The 21,236-nt window shown below is 39.5% G+C and overlaps 1 protein-coding gene across 1 annotated transcript in view; it reads right to left on the bottom strand.

The window, feature by feature from the left end:
- Positions 1–19,639, bottom strand: part of LOC139714279 (cytosolic carboxypeptidase 1-like) — a gene marked incomplete at both ends in the record, with an annotated part of 31,535 nt that extends 11,896 nt beyond the window's left edge. The window contains 7 exons of the mRNA XM_071625995.1: positions 209–355; positions 5,656–5,693; positions 6,518–6,611; positions 7,679–7,810; positions 8,594–8,798; positions 13,333–13,400; positions 19,524–19,639. Coding sequence (XP_071482096.1) covers positions 209–355; positions 5,656–5,693; positions 6,518–6,611; positions 7,679–7,810; positions 8,594–8,798; positions 13,333–13,400; positions 19,524–19,639 — 800 coding nt within the window. The remainder of the gene's footprint in view (positions 1–208; positions 356–5,655; positions 5,694–6,517; positions 6,612–7,678; positions 7,811–8,593; positions 8,799–13,332; positions 13,401–19,523) is intronic.
- Positions 19,640–21,236: the final 1,597 nt, after the last annotated feature.

Here is a 21,236-nt window from a genome sequence, read left to right as displayed (position 1 = left end):
AAATTTCATTACAAAGAAGTAAAACTTCAGGTCTCAAAAATCTTATTTACATATTTTTATATACCTTACTTGTTGGCCTAAGAACGAAATTTCAATATAACTAGAGAAAGCTGCCAGTTCTGAGGACTTTGTTATAACAGGAATTGCCTACACATCACACAAGGTTCATGAGATAACATTCCCAAAGCTGGCCTCCAATCTAACTCACTCAGCGTGGTGATGTTCTTCATGACGTTGAGAATCCCCTTGCGCACGCTGATGTGTCGGTTCCGCACGTCCACTTTCTGCCACTCGCAAAAGGCCTGCACAAGGATCGGCATCCCTCCCTGCCCGATGGCTCGGGCCGAGTTGCTTTCTGCATTGCGGGGCGGAACAGAAGAAGCAGAGTTCAATATTTCACTGGTTTACACGGGATACACATTGTCTCCATTCAAAATGCATCATTAAACTGTTGAGGATGAGTCTCGAGTAACGCGCAAGTGTCTACGGGAAATGTGTGTTGTAGCAAAACCAGCCCGTCCTCAACGGGTTAATACAATAAGAGCAGATACTGCTTTTCTCTGCACAGATCAAAAAGCATTCAAGTTGGCAGGGCACAAGATGAAAGCTCTCAGACTTAATCACTTTCGAGGGCAGGATGGAAAAAGAGAGCTTATGAAAATGGGGTTTTCCAAAATATTTGTCACAGGGAGAAAAGAGGAATGAAGAGTAAATGACTGACAAGTTGCCCTTCATTGACGTAAATAAGTACCAATTATTCAGTGTTAAGAGTAACAGCCACAATAAAAATCATGGGCAAACATACACAGGTGAGACGTATGTCTAGATGATTTTTATTGTGACTATTACTCTGAAACAGTGAATAGTATCGATGAGTGTTTATGTTGAAGAAGGGTAACTTGTCAATCAGTTGCAATGCAAACTGTATTTCTAATCATCTTCTGCCATTAATCTTCACTGCACTTACTGGCTAAGTAGCTGGATTGGCATGGCTGGCTGGAAACTAACCGCCCATGAATATAGATTACTTAATCCCCTCCCCCTCCCTTTAATCCCTTTTATGTCATCATTGACTTCCTGTCGGATTGAGGCTTTGTTACACATGAGTGGATGGTCTACAAACTTGCATATAACTAGTGGTGGGCTATACAGGGGGTAAAAAAGGGTCATGTTTCGAAATCCTAGGGGTCCCCAATTATTTGAAGCAGCTTATCGTACTGAGCATTTTGACACCTTTCATTAAAAAATCGGTTGAAAAATGAGATGGAGTCGGCCAAAAAACTGATTTGGGGGGGGCGCAAAATTACTGTCGCGCATCGGTCAAAATATAGTGAAACAATAATAAATTCACTATCCAAAGGAGTATGAAGATGATTTAAGTGTCCAGATGTATGTTTTTGAGGTCAAGAAATTGATTGCAAATGTCAGAAATCTTTGATGTACTATAGAAAGCTTTCAAATTCTCAAATTTTGCTTTTTGTGGGGGGGCATAGGGCTAAGTTTCGGCCCATTTCTGGTATTTGAGTCACCCAATGTATGCACTTTGCCATCTTCCAAAATTTTGTAGTCACAGGCTTATGTGATGATAATTAAGATATAAACAACAGTAGATATAGGAAGGGTATGTTATGCTCTCTCAAGCAATTCAAATTTTGAAAATGAAAAATCTGTTAAAAACACTGCTTTCACAACTCCAACAGTTACACTAGGACACCACATACTGGTGTAAAAAAATTACTACATTTAAGTTCCATTTGTTATCAAACTTGCATTTGCTTGCCATAATGATGTGATTATTCTCCTCTCTGCTCAATAGAATGATTGGAACAGGGCATCAACAAAGTTATTGTGTTGTAATTGTCAAGCACAAATATCATGGTACACTTTCGAGGTCCATGATCCCATGCTGTTGCGTGGTATAATTTGCAGGACACTTACAGTCTGTATGTCATGTCGCTTTTGGTATCTCCAACGTAACCCATTATCAGGATCACAACACCTTATAAGATGTTCTAGTACACGTGTATGTGCCCTTTCCATTGTCATTTTGGCATGCTGAGGTACCACTGTCTGACATTATTAACATCCCAAATAAGGGCACAAGGTTCATTGACCACAATATCTGGTTCAGCAGTGCCACTTGCAACTTTCAACTTTGAAGGTGCTGGTTGAACCTCAGTGATGTTCAGAATCAGTTGCATACATGTACAACTGTATATATATCCTTTTCCATGGGCATGTGCGGCAATGCACTGATTGTGGCGGACTCTAAAGTATTGTACAAATGAGGGTCAGACGATTTTCAGGTCTGTTACTGAAATCTGGTTAAGGTTGGCTAAGTTAGATCGTGCTTGGAAATGAGAAGTGTGCCTTCTGTGTGACACTCCAATTTGAATACATTCTCAACAGCTAATGTTGGTTCTTCTGGTTGAAATAACTAGAATGTCACATGAAACCCTGAGAGAGTATTCACTTTCTGAGCTGCTAGATCTCTGTGAAGTTATGGAAGAATTTGAACAGGTTCTACTTGAGTTGCCTTCTCCATGTTGAGAAACAGCACTTGGCATACATTGTAGGAAAACCAAGTCCACAGAATTCGGTTACTGCAACAGATTCTTCAGTGTGGAGATTCTTTGAAACAGAATCTGTCACCAGCTTCTGAAAGCCTGTGTAGTTGTTCAACCTACAACCTTGTGATGTTCTGCCTATTTTCTACGGCATGTGATAGCGGATGAAGACGGAAAGATAGGCCACTGCTGAAACTGCTGAAGTTAACAACAAGGAATGTCCACTCTCCCTTTGATATTATCAGGGAAAGTAATGTTGAATTATTTTCTTTACAACTTTTGATCATAATCTGCAGTCTCTACATTTGAGATGGGTCATTTATGGACAGAAAATACAATGAAACTTAGAGTCTACCCCACCACTAACCCCCCCCCCCCCCAAAAAAAAAAGAGAAACAATGAATGCTTTCTATAGCAAACTGGGGCTTTAAAACGCATTTGCAATCAGTTTCTTGACCTAAATTCTACTGTTGCTTATATCTTCAGTACCATCAAATTTATAAATCTGTGACAACAACTGGAAGATGGTAAAGTGCACGTTAGGTGACTGGAATACTGGAAATAAGCCAAAACATAGCCCTCTGCCCCCCCCCCCCCCAAAAAAAAAGCACAATTTGAGAATTTGAATGCTTTCTATAGTATATTAAGGGTTTCTGACATTTGCAACCAATTTCTTGATCTCAAAAACATATATCTGGACACTTAAATCATCTTCATACTCCTTTGGATAGTGAATTTATTATTTTTTCACTATATTTTGACGACGCTCGACAGTAATTTTGCGCCCCCCCCCAAATCAGTTTTTTGGCCGACTCCATCTCATTTTTCAACCGATTGTTTAACAAAAGGTGTCAAAATGCTCAGTACGATAAGCTGCTTCAAATAAGCAGGGACCCTAAGGATTTTGAAACATCACCCATTTATAGCCCATCACTAATATAACTGTATAATCGTGAATATTCAATTTTAGGGGAACTGCATGTACACATGTAAGTGATGCTCATGTAAGAGCCTGGCAAGTTAAACGTGGTAGCTACAATGTGCCCGGGTACACAATGGGTGACATGTGTTCCATACAAAGACAATTCTATATTTGATAACAGCACATTTGTACTCTATGTCAGAATTCCTGGCAACTACATGTACTACGACGGTACTTCCAACAAACCATGGAGTCATTTTTCTGATACATGTTTTGTCCAGGGGAATATAAAACACATATCAGTGTTACTGTATCATGGCATAGTCTATTTAGGAATAACTTGGAAGAGTTCAACGGTAGTAAGCTGGTAGCCAGAAGGGTCATGCAAATTAGATGGGTTAACTCTTTGAATTTCTCTTTGGAACTGGGTATATGGAATTCAAGCATTCTACAAAAGTGGAAATTTTTGCAGTGTAGAAATTTTCGGCGCATATTTCGCGCAACCAGAAACTAGCACATAAATATTTTTGCTTGCCATAGGTTCCAGTAGCTCATGTCTTGATTGCACGGAATCAAAAACATGTCACAAGAAAAATATCCGCTTTTACAGTACTTGAATCATACTCATCTGAAAGTTTGGTTCCCAACTTTTGTTTGAAAATGCCTCTTGCATTCATATTTCCCAAATTTCACCAGGTTATCATGTAGACGTATATAATTGCACATTTTTGCCAGCTTTGTTTTATCTATTATTTTTTCATCTCATGAACCTGTAACCACCTCCACAAAAAGACAGGACAAGTTACAACAATCACAAATGTGAATTTCAGACATTCTTGCCTCAAGGTTAGGAATTTCATTGTCTACCACACTATATAATGTACATGGTGTATGTTGTACGCGACTGATAATGCCTGTCTATGCAAATATGTACTAGAGCAGAACTACAACGTGTACATGAAATAATGACAGAGAGGCAGGTTGTTGATCAAGCTACGCAGAAAATAAGAAACAATTGAATGAATAAACTCAAGTAGGCTGCCACACTCATCTTGCTCTTTTAACCCATCGAGGACGGACTGATTTTGCTACAACACGCATTTCCCATAGACACTTGCCCGAGTATACTCGGGACTCGTCCTCAACGGGTTAAGTCAAAGACGAAGTTCTCACCAATGTATCACCAGACAGACAGACTTCAACCCACACATACAGGTGACACACACAAAGACACAGCAAGGTTCATTAAATCCAGTTTGAAAAAGCAACCAAGAGTGACAAAAGCTTGCATGCTTACCACATGACTGCCATCATAGGATTGGGGTCCTAAAGAAGACTATAAATGGACACCCTTACTGTTTTTCACACTCGTGCACATTATATGCATATCAAGCTGAAGCTGATGTAATGACAAGTAAGGGCCCACTGTTTTCGGAAGTGTGTGCCAATACAAAAACTATAAAAGCACTTGGAGAGCACAGACCTCCGCCAAGCCAGCAACCCATTTCTCACCGAACACGCATGCAATTTCTTAATATAAAAGCCTTTAAGTTTACAATATCAGCTTCCAGCTGCACGTTCGGTGCCTTGCCTGAGCAGAGCATGCACTTTACTGTGCGTATATACGCGCAAGTAGATCTCCCTAGTTCACTGACCTTTACATTGTACATGCCAAAAGATAAAAAATCCTGCAAAAATCCATAAGAATTCCCATAACCACTACCAAAATTTTATCATCTGTTCCTTGGGTCATGATAAACTTTTCATGCAAGTTTCATTCAGATCCGTTTACACCTTTTTGAGTTATTTTGCAAAAACAGACAAACCAATGCCAATGATCACGCAACCTCCATCTTCCTTGGCAGAGGTAATAATCAACACAGCCTTTTGTGATTGCCTTGAATAGACAGGTGGCTCTTTGGGATAAAACCATAGCCTGATGATAGAAGAGTTGTTGATTGTCTGTAGAAAAGTGGAGTTTATCTCACGTCTTGCTGTAATAAACAGCAATATTTATTTTTCAGATGAAGTCTAAGTGACAAAAGGTGTGTTGTAACTTAAAACAAGATTTATATATGTGATTTTCAAGGGGAAATGCTTACAAACATGACAACACTTGGAACTGTCATTCCAAACCAAACTCTATTATCTGAGCGAGTCACTTACTTGATTTCACCAGAAGACAAAGTGCCTCCAGAGAATTCCTGTGAACAAGAACACAGCATGAAAGATGCACAATGAAAGATTAATTTGTTCATTTAACCTCACCACAGCATCCACATAGGTTTAGCTTTACAAATGCAGATTATATTGACATATCACGTAGTCTCTGCAATCTACAGTAAACAATATTCACAAGATTTTTTTTTTTTTACATTTCTTTCCCTTTTATCTACTTCTATGAGTTATCATTCAATATTCCCACTTGAAGTCCATTTTTTAAAAGAAATTTCTAGTCTTATCGTGATCTTTGAAGGCATGCTGTGATATCTGCCCCGACATTCATTTTTTCATATAGCATAACACATCAGGACTGTACCCTTTCCTGACCACTGATAGTCAAACAGACCAAGCCACAATAATGTAAAAGCAGAAACTTTCATGTGATTAATTATTCATGTACTGCCAGGTGAGATGAATGTCCCTTGATTTTAATTTTGCGGACGGTCACAACAATCAAATGAGTATTTCAAACAGCTCACCACTGCCACAGCAGTAAGGGGTTTTGGCAGCACATATTAGAGTAAAAGGTACTGGTCTACGTTACGACTGTAAATTCCCCCTCACTACAAGACTAGCACACGAGATAAAAACCTCAAATAACATAAACCAAGACAAATAGCACAAACATTTTGCCCCTCCATTCTCATGCTAGTTTCATGTCACACAAAATGCATGAAAAATTTCCCAACTTATCCACTTTTACAGCAATTGACAAAGAACATAATGACATACAGTTCAGTGTTTTGAGGTTTTCCTAGGATGTTATAGACATGAAGTGGAATTGCTCAGTACAGCAATAACTCACCTGAGAACAGGGTGGTAGCGCTTGCCGCACAGGGAGACAATCTTCAGCATACAGCTCACTGCGCCGGCCTTACCCAGGTGAGATGAATTTACGGCTGCCGAAAGAGAAAAGCGCCCTCGCAGTCATTCATCATTCCTTCACCATGATAACTTTAATCCTTTCTTCTCTATTTCCCCACGTAAGTGTCATATCTTCTTTAATATCCCTCTTTTCTCTTTCCATTCTCTAGGTTATAATGTTTGTGTAAGTTCTGATGAAATTTAACAAAAAAACAAACAAAAAAACAGTGCATGATGAGGTGACTCAAGACTGCCAGCTCTTGACCAATGCCCCACAAACTATTAAATCTGAGGCATTTAATTTTCATTTTTGTTGTCGGCTTCAGTATCTCCAACTTTGACCTCCTTCCAATGAACCCTGTACAGATGCAAACCAGCTCAAAGATTGATTTCTCGGGTCACAATGAAGTTGCCCCAGAAATGCAAATTCACATGTTGCCTCTCAAACAACTGCCAGGTCTATATATGACAGGAGTCATGCAACAAATCAAACTGGTTTCAAGCAAGGAAAGTTCTGTATCAAATGTGCTGTGTCTCATTAACCCGTTGAAGACTAGTCCCCAGGATACTTGAGCAGGTGTCTACAAGAAATGCGTGTTACAGCAAAATCAGCTAGTCTTCAATGGGTACAGGCAAAAGAGATGATCTGCAGGAATGGGTGATTGAATATTTGAGCAAATTTAGACAGTGCAGGAAAGGTTAAACTCATTAAAGATGTCCGCAAAAGACCTCTCTCAGGTCCAGACATTGCTTGAATCAAACTGCTTAGAGCCTTTTTTCTGCACTGTGTTAATTTTCTATGCAAAATCATACTTAGTCGTGATTATTGCTAGGGAAACATGGACTCATTCATAGAGAATCTAATAATCATGGACATCTTGCTCAGAAAAAAAAGTTTATTTGTATTTCTTCTAGCAAAGTTCAAAACAACAAACATTGTATTCTAAGCCTTTGGCGCATATAAGATAAAGATGAATTCTGATTATGCTTTCTCTGTAGAATGAAGCATTTGCTACTGATTATACCCATGAACATATACATGTATCTCTTCTTTTTTGTTTAAATAGAAAATGCTTCCATTGGCCATATTTGCCAGACTCACAATTTGTACAGTAGATCTTCAAGACTTGAACCATTGGCTGGATGAGGTCCAGATTTCCAGTGTTCACTCTCACTATCGCCATGGTGATAGGCAGGGCACCACTCAGGCGCGCCTTCACACCAAACTTCCGATCTGTGTACAAATGAATAAACAAATGAAATATGATTTCAAAATATCTTTACATGTACTCAATAAGAAGGTGATACATTATCAAGTAACATATCCGTGGTATCCTGAAGAAATATGAGTTCACTAAAGCTGACATACTCAGCTCATCTTAAGTTTGAATCTATTGAAATTGCCATAGCCACATATACACTTCCAATAAAGGCATCAAATACATCACAGGTTACTGATACATGTTTGTATTACATTCTGTAGCATCTCTGCAAACATATAAGAAATTCATAGCCTATTCTAATTTCTATTTGCCCTATGTGCTCTTACTCTGACCTAATTTGATCTAAGTTTTCCTTTTTTAAATGACATTTCTATGCCCAAATAGGGAACAGCATACTACCCTATGCGATATTTTTTGTACAAGGTTTTCTTACACACTTCATCACTGAAATAGATTCCCTGCCCCGTTCCTTTTAACACTTGTTGAAACACCTCCTCTAAAGGGAAGGTCGTCACAACCCTCACAACCCAGGGTGAACAGTAGCCCTTTCTCATTTCTGGAGCCCACAACCCTTATTGAGGGTGGTGCATTCCCATGTTTGGGGCCACAACTGGGGTGGATAGTGGGGCATTATTCCCACTTTTGAGGTCAAAACCAAGTGGGAAGTAGCCGTAGGTTTTTTGGGATCACAACCCTATGGGATAGTGGCCTGTGCTAACCTCGGGGCCAGAACCCTGAGGGGACAGTGGCCCTGATGACCCCCTCCCATGAAATATACAATGGCCCAGGCTCACCTTTGGGGCTCACTTTGGCCAGAACCTGGTGGAGGCCAGCCATCAGCTCCTCACAGACTGGCTGCTGCTTGGAGGCAGTGCTCAGGGCCGTCAGGAGGACCTGGGTGGCCCCTCGGGACACCATGCTCTGGGCCCGCTTTGGGGACTGCAGCAGGTCCAGGAGGCTGTAGGTCACATTCAGCGAGATCTGACTGTCCTTGGAGCTCTACAAGGGTGAATGGAAGAGGAGGAGGAGGAGGAGAAGGAGGAGGAGAAAACACATTATCAACAATTTCATCTCATCAGTATACAGTATGCACACAACTTGGCCACACAGATCTTCTAATCAACTTTCATCACAGCTGTTTGCACACATTTGCATGTAAGGCTGTTAATCTTGGCTCCTCATTGGTAGAGGACTCTTCAAAACAAGTTACAGCAAATTTAATACTTTCCGGGTAAATGATTTTTCACAAACGATGATGGTTTTGAACCTGCGTCCTAATTCAATGAAGTTATCATTGCATGCAATAAAAGTCGTCAAACCTGTACACCTCTATACATCTTCATAATGTACATAGCCTGGAAGTCTCTTCATACTTTTCTGTGTTTACCTACATTAATCTCTCAATCATTGAAGAATATAAATCTACTTCTCGTGTTGCCCAGAGGGGCATACATTTTTGCATGAGCACATGACACACAGCTATGTCCTCTACTTAAAGGACAAGTTCACCTTCATAAACATAAGGATTGAGAGAATGTAGCAATATTAGTAGAACACATCATTGAAAGTTTGAGGAAAATCAGACAATCCGTTCAAAAGTTATGAATTTTTGTGCAGTACCCGCTGGATGAGAAGACTACTGCAGTGTATGAATTTAACTTAGATGTCACATGCGTACAACAATATAAGGCAAGTAAAAAAAGATAGTAGTTTCTCGTCCGGGTTTTTTGAGCAAGGCGATGAGGGAGGTCCTTACTATTTGATATCTTACTATTTTTTCGAGGATTGTCAAAATGAAAGTAATATGTGTTTCTCGTCCGGTAATTCTGAGAAAAGTAACGAGAAAGGGCTTTACTATTTTCTATATCCAATTTATGAAATGAAATATCACTCTGGTACATGTAGCTGTGTTATGAGAGACCTGCAGGTCCCAAGTGTATGTCTTGCCTGCACTCTGTGCATTTTCAAACAAATAGATTATGTACCATACTTGAAATGAAACTTCATGCATGCAGAAATACATTTTTCCTTGACATCTGTAGTGGAAAGAAAAAGCAAATTTTGCTTTTTCTTTCCACTATACAGACTGATGTCAAGGAAAAATGACCATCTTAAATACTGGTATTTAGTGTTGTAATGGCATTTCTGATACCAGTGTACTTGCAATTCTGATGTATTGTGCTATTTAGAAACAGGTATAAAACATGTCTTTCAACAAAGAATGTACGACTGAAATAAATTCCATGATATTCAAAACACTGCTTTATTCATCATTGGTGTTTGTGACTTTTTGTGTCCACACAGCTGGTATGTATCTGCATTTCTTCACAGTACAATTGTAACACATTTAATTGGAAACTGTTGTACAATTGCAGATGGATGTCAAAATGATACTGATGTGGCATTATAGCATTAAACATTTAAAGATGTTTCTTCATGTTCTAAAAAGACATTTGAAAATCACTCATCATTTGGATGATGAATGATTGTATACCACACTATACAGATGATACGACTCACGGCCGTGTCCGTGAATTTACATCGTAAAGAAAAGTATCCCGTAGAAAAACGAGACAAACCAGAATCCGTGGAAAAGTTATTGATTTTGTAGATACACCCATTTGATAATTCTACATTTGCTGGAAAAGCGCACTCATTTTCTCTTAAAAATATATAGAACAATAAATCGCCGTCAGCGATGCAACGTTACAGAGCAGAGTGTACGGGCTTCTACATATTCGAATGTGTTCATGCGTGCGTGCAGACAGCTGACAGACCAGGGGATGGTACCGGTGACCGACCCTCTGGACAGCTACAGACACGCACACTTTGCCAATACGGTGTGGCACGGCCACTCCACCGGCACCGTACCTTCCGACACTGCACACACATGCACATAGTCACAATGACATGAAAATGTATACAAACTCGATACAATCCTCACAAGCATTTGTACAGTACAATTCATCCGCTTGAAATATGAGAAACGGGGAAAAATACGAACAATGCGCGAAATATGCGTGGAATATCAGCGATTGATCGCAAAAAAATGTTGCCGCTATCGCGTTCACGACGTACCGAGTGCGCTGTACATCGATCACAGCTAGCCCAGGCCCGCGCCCGCGCCCATCCAACTACAGTTCGACTGCTTTGTGGGTCATTCCTTCTTGCCGAGCTCGCAGTGTGAAGTGCATGCGTTATACATACCAGAAGCTACAGCTGTACTATAACAGCTAAGTAGAGGACGCAAGGCGTAATTAGAAATGAGACATCACGATTGGTAGGTGAATTGTCGATTTTCTTTTCGGCGGCCGAAAAAATAGTAAATATCAAAAAAGTCGATGCGGCAGCTGAAAATCGATGCGGGCGGAGAGCGGGCTGGGACGAGAATTATGAATTTCTTGGTATTTCAGCGCCATTTTGAAAATAGTAAATAGTAAAAAAATCGATGCGGCGGCCAAAATCGATGCGCGCGAGGACGAGAAACTGGTTTCTTTTTTTACTTGGCCTAAGGAAAATATAAAGAGAATTTCACAAAATTCCATCTTTTGAAAAAAGTACACACTCCCCTGACTCGTTACCGACAAATGTTATGGGTAATATTATTCCCTCTGCCTTTAGAAAGAGGCAAGTCAAGTGCTCTTTTATTATGCGAAAAAAGTGAAAATATGTTGAATTTTCTTTTACATTTTCTTTATACTGTTGTACGCATATGACTCACAAGCTGTAGTAGTCTCCTCATCCAGCGGTTCCAACACAAAAATTTAAACTAGAAATGTCGCTTTGGCGACTGGTATGCCTCCGCCATAATGCATGATTTTCCCAATAGGTCTAGATAGTACATGTGGACAATGTGTGATTACATTTTCACAAAATTGGCAAAATATTGAAATGACAAGTTTGTCACAAATGTGTTGAATGTTCACCTTCCTTGACCTAGGTTTAATTGGATGAATAGGAGAGCATGTATCTAGGGATTTAAGGACTTTAACTTGACTTTGACCCATTCATACATTTAGGCATTGAGTAATTTTCAAGGTACAGGTGTGGAGAAAAAGTGCAATTTCTGAATTGAATAGTAAATTGTTACCATTTTCATCTGGCCCTTGACCCTAAAATTCATAAGATAATCACTTTCAGGTAGAACATGCATAATATGTACTAAGTTTCAAGATAACTTGAGCCACTTCCGAGATATGGAGGAAAAAGTTAGTTCAGCACTTTCACTTGATCTTTGACCTTTTGACCTTTGAGGCAAAAAAAGAAGAAAAAAAAAACTTTCCAGAGAATTTCTATTAGGTTACACACGCATACACCAAGTGTAAAAAAAAAAAATAACCCTGCTGGCATTGCATAAATATGAGGGAAATAGTAAAATTTTGAAGTGGTGCACTTGACCTTTGACCCCTGGCCTTTGACCCCATGAACCCTACATTCTCTAGATAATCACTTCCAGTCAGTACATGTATATACTATGTTCCATGAAGATACCTTGAACAATTTTCCAAGGTACGGAGAAAAAAAAGAAGTTTTAATATTTTTACTTGACCTTTTGACCTTTGACCTTTGACCTCATGACCCAAACTTTCACCAGAGAATCTTAATTGGGTAATACATGTATACACTAAGTTTCAAGAAAATGTCTTTCAGGCATTCAATAGATATGGTGGAAATAGTGAAATTTTATGTATTTGACCCTGACCTTTTGACCTTTGACCTTTGACCTCAAGACTCAAACTTTCACCAGAGAATCTTAATTGGGTAATACATGTATACACTAAGTTTCAAGAAAATATCTTCAGGTATTCAATAGATATGGTGGAAATAGTGAAATTTTATGTATTTGACCCTGACCTTTTGACCTTTGACCTTGAGCATGTGCACCCAAAAGTTGATAGGCACAACTTCACCCCCTAATACACATACATGCCAAGTTTCATTAGGATACCTCAACAGGTTTTGATAGTTACCTTGTCCACAAAATTCATTACGAACGGACGGAAGGACGGACAGACGGAAGGACGGACGGACGGACGGACGGACGGACGCTACGACGGACGGACGGACAACCCGAAAACATAATGCCTCCAGCACCACTTCGTGGCGGAGGCATAAAAATTCATAACTTTTGCATTGATTGTCCAATTTTCCTCAAACTTTCACTGATGTGTTTTACTAATATTATTGCATTTTCTCAATCCTTACGTTTATGAAAGTGAACTTGTCCTTTAAAGTACAGTTGTACTATCATAAAAACAGATATAAATGAATGCATTATTCGCATCACACAAATTTAGAAACTTAGTGGTTGATAAGAACATGTTGCAATGTTTGTTGGTTTCTTTTTATTTTCTATCTGACAAGGTGGCTGGCTAGCCCATTTTCACCTGCACCTGCACCGTAGTTGTGAGTACTTGGGGCAGACCACATCACCAGGTTTTATCAATACACAATGACATTGTGGTGATGGACACACAACTGCCTAATTCAAAAATGCAAATAATAAACAACAAACAGAATGTTTGAGTCTTACCTCTAAGGTTGCTAGCAAGATTTCCAGGCCATTGGTAGTTTTGGACATGACCTCCTTGCGAACTTTTTCTGATCAAATCATAGAAATAGAACACAAACCAAATATAAGTTAATGAATAAGTGAGCACAGTTCATTGATATTGTATTGGCATTGTAAGACAATCACTTTCTGACGCTATTAAGGCAGGGCCAGCGGACATACAATAATGGCACAAGTTTGGGCCTGAAGCTCAGTACATTCCTGTCATTTACTTTTGAATTGTACACGGTGCCTGCTGGCAAACATTACAAATAATGCCAGCTTCCACATCTACACTATGATGCTCTTTGCTACCCGGCAGTTCTATTTCATAATTTGTTTTCTCCCTTGGCATCTATGTGTAGGTCAATGCCAATGCATGTAGGGCTTCATCATCTATCCACCATAAAAGTTAAATAATCTTGGTGGTAAAGAGAATCAAGACAGACATCTAGCATTAAACGACTGAGGGTTTGTATCACATCAACTCAAACCCCACATCAATTTGCCAGTATACTCAAATGCTAGATCTACTCATCTAGGTTATCTTTTATAGATATCTGATAGATCTAGAGTATAATTATTTGTAAAAGAGAAAGGGAAAGACAAAAATGATTACTCCAGGGAGGGTTCTTCATAGCATCTAGTTTATTAGAGGAATATTTCTATCACTCAACCATCAATTGTAAATGTACCAAAGACTTGTGGATCATTTCAAAGTCTGGCATAAATGTCCATGTATGGGAGACTGTCAAAACATTTGTTGTAATCTCCACCAAGGAGGCTATGTTTTGTCTGCACTTGTTTGTTGGTCTGTTTGCAAAATAACTCCAAAAGTTGTTAACAGATTTGGATGAAACTTACAGGAAAAGTTGATAATGACACAAGGAACAGGTGATTAAATTTTGGTAGTAATCCAGCTATCTACATAAATTTAGGTACAATTTCATCTATATGCTAATCGTGTCAATGAACTTGGGAGCTCAAGCTGCATGTCTTTGAGGTTTGCATAGCGCACTAAGCATGTGCTCTGCTCAAGGTGCAGTGTAGCAGGAAGCTGAAGAGGTAAACACAAAGTTTCTTTCGGGAAATTGGGCAATTTTTTCAACATCCATACATTGTACAATGTATGCGTGGAAATGAGCTGCTTGGCAGAGGTCTGCACTCTCTTGAGTGCTTTTCTTGTTTTCTTTTGTTCTGCTTTGTTTTGTTTTACTTTGCTTTGCTTTGCTTTGCTAAAACAGCTGTTGGATGATCTGCGAGTGTTTGAATGCTCAAGTGCCACATTCCACATTTTTAAGCCAAAGAAAAAGTTAACATCAATGTCCCTTCCTGTAACTTACATGTATTTCATACAGTAAACAGATTGAGAGCTCTGTATAACACTTACATGTAAATTTCATTAATAAACATTCAACTAAAAAACAAACAAAATATCTGAGCAATATCAAAATGTACTGCAGTACCATAAGAAGATAAATTCTGTATTTTATGTATTGCAGGAAGCACACAAAATGAGTTTCACTACTTCACGATTTGTCCTACAGCAAAGCTGCACACTGGCCCCCGACCAGTAAAAATCACTGTCGTACTCAGACCATTAACATTATAAGGAATGGACCCGTAAAACATGGAAAAACTGGGTACCTACTCGTCCGAAAGACAGGTCGGACCAGTAGAAAAAAAAAATGGGTTAGTGTGCAGCCCTGTATACAGGTCTATAATCGTATCAGATCACAGCTTTTTGATGATATTTGAACTTGTAATCAATATTCCGTCAGTTCAACCACATGGGTACCAATTCTGTACTTATTCTCGGCAGAATCCTTGTGATGTTTATAACCAATTTTGCAAATCAAACTTCATTGACTCGCCCCCACCTTGCCACGAATATTCGACATTATCTTGTTTGCTCATACATGTATGCTACTGGCCTTGAACCTTTTATTATGTTCAATACAGTTCACAGCACAACTACAATGTATTTATACCCTCCAGAACTCTCCAATAATAGTCTTCCAAGGAAGGAATACTGAAGTTGTCATTTATACTTGATTGCTGAAAATGAGTATTTGGTTCTGGTTGGATGCCATCTGCACTGCAGCATGAACATTTTGGAATGTCTCTTTCTTTCTGGCTGGTCCTGGTTGTTTGCCTACTTTGTGGAGTGTGGGAGTGGCTTGCTGGGGGAGTGGTAGAGACCTGGGGCTTTGGGTAAAATGTTGTCGTAAACAGGGTGTCTGTGATTGGTGCACAAATGACTGTACTGAAAGTCCAGGTTTTAAACAGGTGTCTCTGTGCCTCCATTAACCCTACGTGTACATGTATCATTATACCTGAAATGGCACTTTATATCCAAAAGGATACTGAGGGGTGTGTAAACTGTTTTAGTTGGTGACTTCGTATTAGCTAAATGTGTCCATATCATTTCTTGTATAATGATTTATATGCTTGTCTGTTTTGTAACATCATGTCATCCACAGGCCTCCTACGATACATGTAGGTATAATTCTTAATAGAGAAATGAACTAAACTCGAACTAGAAATGCACTCAGAGAGTGCAGACCTCCATCAAGCAGCTCATTTTCCCCCATATCATGATTTCCACACACACACACACACACACACACACACACACAAAATAATGATTTAAAAAAAATATGGATCCAGACGGTAATCCGTATTACATCCAAAATTTATCATCTGTTCCTTGTGTCGTAATCAACTTTCAATGAAAATTTCATCAAAATCTGTTCAAAATTTTTTGAGTTAACTTGCCAAAAAACAAACAAACAAACAAACAAACAAACAAACATACAAACTAATTCCAGCAAAAGAAAAAACACTGGCGGAAATAATAAAACCATACAATCACTTGGAATAAGGAAAACTGTGAGATGACTGCACTGCTCTAAAATACATGTGCACTCGTATGTACATTGTATGTTTGTAAACATACAGCATGTAAGAACATATCATCACTTGCACACTTTGACTAAATGTGAAGCAGACACTATACATCATATCACTTAGTAAAACATGATTGATACTGAATGGACAGAGCATCACTTTCCCTGCTTTAGAAGCGTTCCCTTGGTTTGATGACGAAACCTACTTTACTAACTAATTACGTTTGAAGATTAGAAAATTACAAGTGATCCAAAAAACAAACAACAATAAGATAACAAGTGGAAAGTGATTTATGCATTCTTTTCACATAAAACACTAGTCACAAGCATTTCTGTACAATGAGACAGATGCATGAATGTTCATAGCAGCGCATTTGATAGAAGAAGGTGATTAACATGCATACCTCACATACAAGTTTTATGTAACACAATTCAACCATAGCTCCCATTGATTCCCCTAATCTATGACACCGCTATTTTCAGTGCGGTTGGGTATTGACTTCGGAGTGAAACGCTATTGATTTCCATCTAATGAACACGCAACTCTTTCAAAGTGCCTTTAAAGAAAATGACCTTGCTACGGTGTGTACAAGAATACACCTTTAGGATTCAGGTCACTGAATGTGAGCTCTGACTTGTTACAGAAACTCAAAAGAATCTGGCACCATATACTGTGAGATACTTTTTGAAATTATGATTTGACCTGGAACCCCTTTCACTGAAATTATGATTTGACCTGGAACCCCTTTCACTGAAATTATGATTTGACCTGGAACCCCTTTCACTGAAATTATGATTTGACCTGGAACCCCTTTCACTGAAATTATGATTTGACCTGGAACCCCTTTCACTGAAATTATGATTTGACCTGGAACCCCTTTCACTGAAATTATGATTTGACCTGGAACCCCTTTCACTGAAATTATGATTTGACCTGGAACCCCTTTCACTGAAATTATGATTTGACCTGGAACCCCTTTCACTGAAATTATGATTTGACCTGGAACCCCTTTCACTGAAATTATGATTTGACCTGGAACCCCTTTCACTGAAATTACACGGTTATAATATATTCCTCAATGAGCCTGAGCCTGAGCCCATACTTGTCACTTTGCAGAAATGACAGGGGGAAAAAATGCTTGGTAGTATCATTTTCTTGAATGCTAGCAGTCCTGTGAATATAACAAATACTCAGAGCACAGTGACTGGACCACAAATGTCATGGGAAAGCTTTTCGATACAGGTACCTTTTTCTCTTGATCCAAGAAGCAAATCATTTTGTACATCATCTCCATTCTATGGAATACCATGCTTCACTGAATGCTGGTATACAGCTGTAAATGAAGTGCAAGTTCTCAACACATAGAAGAAGAAACCAGAATCTCTAATTTCTACTCATGCTCAGTGCCGCGGAGAGGTCATGCGCTCTATCGCAAGCATGAATAAATTGCTTTGACAAAAGTGAGCACTCAATATTAAAGTAATCATCACACCTAAACCACAACAAGTCTAGCCAGCAGGAGTTCTCTGGTCCTTTCAATAATTTTGGCAGCAGTTATTCAGTGAGCAAAATACAGGACACTTCAAAAAATATACATATTTTAAAATTCTTTAACAGTAAAAGACGTAGGCAGAAAAGCACATTTCAAATAAACAAATTACTTTATATGAATGACTTACCAGTAACATTCCGTATTCTGGTGAACAAAATTATGCATAAATGTGCAAAAGGTGATAATAAATGCCAACTTTTTATGAGATACAAAATAAATGTTCTTTCTTTTCAGTCCTGGGGCTTTAATAACAAGAATATTTGAGAGAAAAATGGGATTTGTTCTGTACAGTAGGACCACCAAGTTCCATTCAGGATTTCAACATTTCCTCTGAAATACAGCCTAAAAACTGCTAAAACCAGAGCACTCAGTTGGGGGAGCCGTTCGAGCACGTTTTCACAAACATGGCTTCTAGGGATTATCATTTTTGTCATTTCAAGTTCGGTGCACGTTTTAGCGTTGCTGTGCGAGACCAACATTCACTTCCATGATAGATGCACATTTTACGTGCAAAGTCTATGCTAATGCAATGGTCGCACAAGCAACGTACACAAACACTCTCAACATGGGTACATAATTCTGAGCCTGGGAGCAAGGCGATCGTTGTGTTTCAAGAGTAAAGGGATGGAATTTGTGGCATTTTATTCTGTCTTCTTCATTAAAGCCATGTTCAGACGTATTTCTAGTCGGAGTAAAAATTTATGGCACGGCAATTAAAACTCAAATTAATGCATATCTTACCACGACCCTTGTGTCCACACGACGGTCGTGGGAAGAAACTCCGACCAATTTATTTGCGAGGGTCGGTGGAACTTCCGGAAGTGGTAGCGCCACGCTCGTCGACCATGCAATTGTTTTTTACCATCAGTGGCATTTGTCTTCTCCATTCTTGTTGACGGAAATTTCTGCATGAGCACTAGCTTCTTCATCGCGATCGACTAGATAAGACTTGCACTACACGCGCACGTGTAGTCGCAAAATGTCAACATTGTGATTTGACCCAGGAAGTTTTACCTAGGTCGTAAGGCATGTAAATTCATAGATACTCCGCGGGCTTGTCTGCACGGGCAACTTACTCCCACCGGCTAGTCGTGGTAGCAAGATACTCCTGAGAAAACTCAGGAGTATCTCGTTTGGAGGAAGAGGTCGTGGTAAGTTCCTCCGATCGGAGGAAGTTACCACGACCTTGTTCAGACGGGCACTACTCCGACCTATCCTCCAAAGTTACTCCGACCAAGCTTCCTGCGACCCTTCCTCCGAAGTTACTCCGACCAAAACTGCCTCCGTCTGAACACAGCTTATGTGTCTAAAACTAAGCAGTCATGGCTACATCTGCTAATATTTGATTGTGTTCACATGCAATAAACTTTTTTTGCTGCGCAAATCCCGCGGATTTTGCGGTGCTGTGATTCCAACATCTAATGACCAGTGGGGATTGATAATTGTGATCAGTATTGTTGCGTTAGTCAGTGTTAGAGCTCGATTTAAGGCAGTTGGATGGGAGATAGCACTAGCACTAGCACCGAACTTGAAATCACCCATTGTTGCCTCGGACAGAGCAAACCAGTGTATTCACCAGTCATTCCACAAGACCTGTAAAAGAAAGACAGGAATTGCAAAAATGTGAACCATTTACAGACACTGTACAAATGCAGCTGGAGATCTGCACCTGTTATCAAGAAAGTGAGAACACATCCCCAAACTGCCTTACCATGGTCTTTCAAGCAGTGCTGTATCTTAGTGGTGACATAGCGCAGCTGATCCACGTCATCTGAACTGGAGCTGTTCAGTTTGTCCAAGGAGTACAGAAGGGTTGCCATTCTGGACCTGGATAAAAGAAATTGTGATCGGGGAAGGGGGTGGGGGAGACACAAGAAATCATCAGTCAGGCCCATTCATGTATGCACAGAATGGGACATGGATCTTCTGATCCCATTTGTTGGGACCACTTTATACACCATCAGCCAAGCACAAGCATCAGTAGGCATTTAAACTAACAGTTGAGCTACATTTCATCATGTGTGCATTCATGGTGGTTGCGACAAAGTTCACACAGGGACAGAGATAATACCGTAATATGTTACAGTACATCCATGGCACTGAGTGAGGAATCATTTAATAGAGAATGTCATCCCGACAAAAGATTGCACCAATTTGTGGAATCAGTATGACGTTTTTGAGATAAAATACTTGTGCTATTATAGTTTTTAATGTATGTGTAGAATTGTAGGTTCATGAGTGGTACTGGTAAGGATTTCTCATATATCGCAAAAACAAAGTTTTTGGCTGGCAGTGGCCCATACCTGTTCAGCTGTTGATAATCTACATGTATGAAGTACTCATATTTTAAAAGCAAAAACTGAAAAAGTGTCATAAAATTTTGTGAGCGAATTCTAGGAGGTAGCATCTTTAACATTAAAAATACTCCACCAATCAATTTCCCATCATACAGCACTAGTTTTCCTTTCATGTATTACAATGCTGCAGGGAATTTTAACTACAAAAGGCCATTCAAGGCCGACAAGTAGCCAGACAGACCATAGCACAATCAGCGGGTGGCGCCCCTGCACACAAATCAATAAGTCCCTTTGCAACATCACCACGGCTTTCAATCCCCTCACTCCAAGAACAAATACAAGCCTTTGTTAGCGATCATCCTCAGAATTTAAGAGAGTCGACCACTAGCTACAAGGGGTATAAGCCACTTTGCAAGGCTATGCTAATGAGTCCAATATACTTGCAACTGTAGGTGTGATGAATATAGTAGCACACAGCCATGAAGTGTGCAGGTTCCTAATCCTCCTAAATTGACACGGGGAACATAACTTTATGTCTTTCAATGAAACATATCGCTGAATTTCATGACCAATTAGATACTGTACGTGTAGACTGTAGCTTTTGCAAAATTATATTTTTTCTGCAACACTCCTTTTTTTTTCTTCAGAAAACAGGAAGGATTACAATACATTTACTTGGTCAAAGTCAAGTGACTGACGTGAAAGGTATACCTAAGAAATTGAATATTGGTCATAACTTGGTTTTGGTTTGGAGGTTCACCTAAAATTTGTTATACATATTTCCAGTAGTTGGTGCTGGGCCCGATGTTGAATGTCGTCTGCGGAACCGAGCTCCACCATTTGTGTTGGGGATCTACCGGTACATGTTTTGCTCCCCCCCCCCCCCCCCCCCCCAATTAGCTAACACTAGCCCCTAGGGATTATCATCTTTGTCAATTCAAGTTCAGTGTTGGTGTTAGCATTGCTCTGTGAGACCCACATTCACATCCATAATAGATGCACGTTGTATGTGCAAAGTCTTTGCTACTGAAACGGTCAATCGCAGAATGTACACAAACACTCTCGACATACAGGGCTACATAAATCTGAGCCTGGAAGAAAAATGAAGATTGTTGTGTATTTAAGAG

The sequence above is a fragment of the Diadema antillarum genome, unplaced genomic scaffold, assembly GCF_040938485.1.
Source record: "Diadema antillarum isolate AM-2024a unplaced genomic scaffold, OU_Dant_1.0 seq00002218_RagTag, whole genome shotgun sequence".
NCBI classification, from domain to species: Eukaryota; Metazoa; Echinodermata; class Echinoidea; order Diadematoida; family Diadematidae; genus Diadema; species Diadema antillarum.
The sequence above is the reverse complement of the archived record's forward strand: the minus strand, read 5'-3'. Positions and strand labels throughout refer to the sequence as shown.